This window comes from Arachis stenosperma, chromosome 1 (assembly GCF_014773155.1).
Source record: "Arachis stenosperma cultivar V10309 chromosome 1, arast.V10309.gnm1.PFL2, whole genome shotgun sequence".
Classification (NCBI taxonomy): Eukaryota; Viridiplantae; Streptophyta; class Magnoliopsida; order Fabales; family Fabaceae; genus Arachis; species Arachis stenosperma.
Genome location: NC_080377.1, coordinates 46414903 through 46420902, shown reverse-complemented (window position 1 = coordinate 46420902; position 6000 = coordinate 46414903). Strand labels below are relative to the sequence as shown.

General features: G+C 40.7%; 1 protein-coding gene across 1 annotated transcript; it reads right to left on the bottom strand.

Moving 5' to 3' along the window:
* Positions 1-505: 505 nt before the first annotated feature.
* LOC130979272 (uncharacterized) lies at positions 506-1906 on the bottom strand. Its single transcript, XM_057902680.1, has one exon. It carries the CDS (start codon positions 1904-1906, stop codon positions 506-508), a length of 1401 nt encoding a protein of 466 aa, XP_057758663.1.
* Between the last annotated feature and the right edge of the window lie 4094 nt (positions 1907-6000).

Sequence of the window (6000 nt, the reverse complement as noted above, 5' to 3'; positions counted from 1 at the left end):
TTTTCGTGTGTTGGAGGATTCCGTGCTTCTTCTGTTCGCCTGAGTACAAGGTCTCCTTCTTGGAAAGACCTTGGTACTACCTTTTTGCTATGTCTTCTTTCGATAAAACTCTTCGTTGCTCGTTGCCTTATGGCTGAGATATCTCTTTCTTCCTCTATGAGGTCCAATTCGGTCGTTCTAGCTTGCGCATTACCTTGTGGATTGTATAGCTCAGATCTTAACGTCAGAATGCTGATCTCTATTGGGATTAGTGCGTCCGCTCCATATACCAGCTTGAAGGGAGTTTCTCCTGTGGCAGATTATACCGTAGTATTGTAACCCCACAAGATTTCTGGAATGAGATCGGCTCACTCTCTTTTTGCCTCGCCGAGCTTTTTCTTTAGTCTCTGCAAGATAATTCTGTTAGCCGACTCAACTTGTCTGTTGGTTTGTGGATGCTCAACCGAGCTGAAGTGATGTGTAATTTTGAAATTTGTTAGGAAAGAATCGAGTTGTGGTCTGTGAATTATCTCCCGTTATCCGAGATTATCTCTCTTGGGATGCCATACCTACATATGATATTTTTCCATAAGAAAGACCTCACCTTTTTTGCCATTATATGTGCTAGTGGTTGTGCTTCTATCCACTTAGAGAAGTAATCTATTGATACTAAGAGGAACTTTACCTGACCTGGCACTTTTGGAAAAGGTCCGAGGATGTCCAATCCCCACCTATCGAAAGGCCAGCTTAACTCTATGGTATGGAGCTTTTCTGTTGGGATCCATGAGACAGTGGCGTGCTTTTGACAGCTGTCACATGCCTTGACTTTGGAAATACAATCCCTTTTTATCGTTGGCCAGTAGTACCATGTTCGTAATATTTTGGCGGTCAGTGCTCGGCCGCCAATGTGGTTTTCACAAACCCCTTCGTGTGTTTCTGCCATAACCTCTTCGGCTTCGTCCTTGCTGATACATTTAAGGAGTGGTTGGGAATGTCCTCGTTTGTATAGTGTATTTCCTACTACTGTGTAGAAGCTTGCTTTTCTTCGGAAGAGATGCGGGTTTGGCTCCTTGTTTGGTACGACACCTATATTGATGTAGTCGATGAAAGGTGTTTTCCAGTCTTGTACCTGCATGATGCTTAAGATTGTGTCCTGCTCAAAGCTTGACTTATCGAGTGTTAGCTGAGACAGTGCCGGTGTGTTTTTCGTTTGCCTTGTTGTGGCTAATTTGGATAACACGTTGGCTCTGGTGTTTTGTTTTCGGTTTACATGGATAATATCGAATTTGCTGAATTTTGAGATGAGATCCTTTGTTATGAGCCAATATTTCTCTAACAAAGGATCTTTTACCTGGTATTCGCCCTTGATTTGATGTACTACTTGTGAAAAGACACAGTAAACTATTATCCGAGGTATCCTTAGTTGTTGGACGAGTTTTAGTCCTGCTAGTAGAGCCTCATATTCTGCCTGGTTGTTACTTGCGTTGAAGCAGAACTGTAGTGATTGCTCGGCTATCACTTTCTCTCCTTCCTTTAGTAGTATTCCTGCTCCGCTGCCCTCTCTGTTTGATGCCCCATCAACATGTATAATCCAGTTGGCCTCTGTATGTTGTGTTTCATTAGTCATTTTTGATACGAAGTCGGCAAGTATTTGTGCTTTTAGAGTTTTTCTTGATTCGTATTGAATATCGAACTCGGAGAGTTCAATGGACCATTTTATTAATTGTCCAGCAAGCTCGGGTCTGGTTAATATCTGCCTCAGGGGTTGGTCTATTGGCACTATTATTGTGTGACTCTGAAAGTAGTGTCGTAATCTCCTTGCTTGTTTTTTCTCTTCTCCGAGGTTTCTTTTCTTTTGTGCCACTGGTTGGACTGTTTTGTCAATTGCTAATTTGTGGCTGATAACTTCTAGACATATTCTAGGCATGTCGTCTGATGTCCATGTGAATCAATCGGCATTCTGGCGCAATATGTTTATACGTTTTGCTCGTTCTTCCCCCTCTAGTGCTTCTCCGATGTGCGTATACTGTTATTCATCCGCTGTTAATGTCACTTGGTGGAGGTTGTCCATTGGTTGGGGTCTCTCGCCGAGGTCTTCTCTCGAATCAAGATCAGCTAACGTTAGGGTCTCAACAGAATTGTGTATTGCTTGGACTTGTGGCCGAGCTGTCTGTTTCGTCAGGGTTTGCTTTAGGCTGGCATTGTAGCACTGCTGAGCTTCTTAGTGATCGGCATATACTGTTGCTATTCTGTTTTCCTGTACTGGAAACTTAACACACAGGTGTAACGTGGATACTACCACCTTGAATATATTCAAAGCGGGTATTCCTATGATAATATTGTAAGGGCTATAACAGTCTACTATTAACTATTGGATATCAATGGATTTTGACATAGGGATCTCTCCCATCATCGTCTTTAGCCATATGTGTCCCATGATGGGGACTCTTTCTCCGGAGAACCCACTTAGCTCTCTAGAGGCAAGATGTATTGCTTTTTCGGATAACTTCATCTTTTTAAAGGTAGAGTAAAATAAAACATCAGCGCTACTACCTGGGTCTAGTAGTGTTTTTATTACCAATAGCTCTCCAAGTTGGATGGAGATTACTACTGGGTCGTCGAGGTTAGGGCTTGTCGATTTGAAGTTCGATTGATTAAAGGATATCATGACGTCTGGGTCCTCCTTTTTCTTCGGCTGTAGTGTTCCCTCGATTGCCAGCAGTGCCCTATAGCTTCATTTTCTGGCCGATTTTGTATCACCTCTGCCTGCGTAGCCTCCTGATATATGGTTGATGATTCCTCTCGGCGGGTTAAGGGTTGTCTGTTCTTTTTTGTCCTTATCTGTCGCTGCTTGTTTGTGTTCATCTCTGTCCGAGTTGGCTCCTCTGGATTTCTGACCTTCGACATATTTATCCAAGAGTCCTTAGCGTGCCAGTCTTTTGCAACGATGCAGTTGTCCGTGGTGTGTCCGAACTTCTTGTGGAAGGCACAATGCTTGCTTCTGTCCACGAACCTTTGGTCTTGGTAGCTCCCCGCCTGAGCTAGTGACTTCATGATTTTGGCATTTAGAATCTCCTTGATGATATTCTCTCTTTTGTTGTTGAACCTGGTGTAGGTATTGAATTTTGGTGTGAACTTGAAGGGTTTCTTCGGCTCTTTATTGTCTGGCGATCTAAACATTTTGTCCTCGTCCCTTCTATGTGGTTGTTTGTCTGTTTTCTGGGCTTCACGAAGCTCTTCGATTTCCATCTGGCCTGTAGCCCTTACTCGAAATTCTTCCAGCATTTTTGGTTTTGTAATTGCAATTGTTTCTCGGAACTTGCCAGGTCTGAGGTCGGCCTTGAAGGCGTGCAGGTGGACCGTGGGATCTAAGTCTTGGATTTCCATGGTTGCTTTCACGAATCGAATCATGTAATCCTTCAGACTTTCATGCTGACCTTGCTTGATGGTGCCGAGATAATTCGATCCGTGTACATATATTCTTGACGTAGCAAAGTAATCGATGAATGACCTTGCTAGTCCTCAAAGGAAGAAATTGAACCTGTAGACAACTTAGAAAATCAGAGTAATGCAGCACCATCAAGATAAGTTGGAAATGCTCGGCAGAGCACGAGCTCATTATTAGCACTGTTAAAAAACATCATAGATTGAAACTTCTTGACGTGAGCTCAAGGATCACCGAACCCCTTGTATGGCTCAAGCACAAAAGGCAACACAGTTTTTTGGCATTTAGTATTTCATGATTTCCTCAGAAAAGGGATTGTCGAGGGTGAGCTTTTCCTTTGGCGGGGTGATATTCAGGGGATTAGTGTTGCCCTGATCCGAGCTTTTGGAGCTTTCGCCCTCATGCTTCCTGTTTTTCTACGTAGATAACTCAGCTATCCTCCGCACTTCTTCCTGAAGCTCAGTGATTTGGGCTAGGAGCTCAGCTTGTGTGGGTTGAGGGTTCTCCCTGTCAGCCATGTTCGAGGATCAGGAATCCTATAAAACAGAGTAAAAGAAAAAAAAAACTAAACAAAAGAGAATAGTGGGGTTAGATGTATTCAGACCCCACGGTGGGCGCCAAGTGATTTGTCCGAGTACTGAGATGGCCGAGTTTTAGCACTTTCGAGAAAGTTGTCAGCAGAGATGAAGAGCTATACATCGGCCAGGACCAAACACCATGGCGGGAATACCTGCAAAAGATACTCCGACGCTCAAGTCAATAATAATCTCTAATGAGTGTATTAAGTAAAATATGAAGACTGAGAATAGAACCTGCCCTTTAGCCGAGGATATTAGTTAGGCTTTATAGATGTTGTTTTACCCGTTTGTTGTGGATAAGTCTGAGTCTGTAGGTCAGTTATCGTATTCTGTTTTGGTGATCATATTTGCCGAGCATGTTTCGTATTTTCAAATAAGTGGGCCCGATCTTATCTGTTAACATTCCGAGGTTTTTGGATGGCCAAGGTATGTGGTGATGTATCAGATCTAATTTATAATCTTGACTTTGCAAATGTGGAGATTGAAATGGATTCAGAAGTGCCTATTTGACTATGCTAACAATACTTGAATGAACTCTACTCTACATAAATTATTAGTTTCTGCCATAAAAATGTTACAACAAATTGAACAACTAATCTCTTTATCATAAATTCAAAAAATTAATACATATGTAGATAAATCTCTTCAAATAACTCTTTAAAGTTGTGTGTAATTTTTCTTATTTTAAGTGTTAAGTCTCATCATTAAAAAAAAAATTGCATGATGGCCTTTAAATTTCGATATGTTATGTAGTCTAAAAGATACAATAAATATAAACACCCTTTACAATTTATATTGTTCATTGAGAAGATAGTTAATATTTCCCATTCTGATTAACATCGTTAATTAGCTTGGAAAAATGAAGTCCTATACAATGAAATACTTTTGTTGATATAATCTTGTAAGTTTTGACCATCTTCTAAGTTAACAATATTTAACAATATTGGGGGTGGAAAGAAAAGTAAAAAGCATAAATATACCTCCAACCCGACAAGCTAATGACTAATCTGTTGTAGTATTGAGCTCCATTTAAGAGTTTGTCGCTGGCCAATGGGTTGCTGTATGCACCAGGTGGGATTCGAATCCTCGACACTTGCTTAAAGCAGACTAGTGAGTTAACCATTAGACCAACCCAACTTGATTGTTGACCCTTTAAAAGTAATAACAGTTGATAATATTAGTGGAAGACAAGAACAGAGAATTGAAATTTGGATCTAAGAAAAAATTTATTGAGAAAAAGTAAGAGAAATTAGAAAGATACAATTAGGGCTCGAACAGAAGATTGTAGTGAGTCATATTGAGTAGTTGTTGAAGCCTCTTGATTTCACGTTGTTCCTGACTATCGTTGTTAGAGGTGAAACCGGAGACAAGTGTTGTCAGTCGTTGGCGGTGCACTAGCTAGGCGCGGATCGGAGGAGGTAGTGTGTGTGTATTTGACTACCAATGTGTCAGAAGCGGTTTTGAGGAAGGGGTATATCATCGGCGATGTTGACAAGTGCTACATTCACAAGTATGTTATCATGATTTCTCTCTTTGTCCCCACCGTTGTTATTGAGTTCTCTTTTTTTGTTATTAGTATCTTCGATAAATATGGTATATTCTCCCCCCAAAATCCTCACAATGATAGAAGTTGACGTTGGCTTTTCTTACCTTCGTTTGAATTTAAGTAGGGGTGGAAGTGGGTCAGACTACTCGACAGGGGCTCATGGCTCGGCTCATTTTAGGTTTGGCTCGACTCAGCTCGTTTTATTAAACAGGCTAGTCTTGGACTATTTATAAAATTCATTAGTTAAAAATACTAGGTCATATGCTTTAAAAAAGGCCTACGAAGCTCGTTGGGCTAGCTAGTTCAAAATATTTCTTTCGTAAAAATAAGTTATTCTTAGTATAGACTTTTAACTATTTACTTATATTAAACACAAAAAAAAAACTAACCAGAATCAATAGTCAATACTAGTTAAGATCGTAGTTTCTTGTTCAAAGAAAAAGTTTATGAAT

Excerpts from the sequence above, each read along its gene's own strand:
- LOC130979272 (XM_057902680.1), bottom strand. The coding sequence starts at position 1,906 with ATGCCTAGAATATGTCTAGAAGTTATCAGCCACAAATTAGCAATTGAC.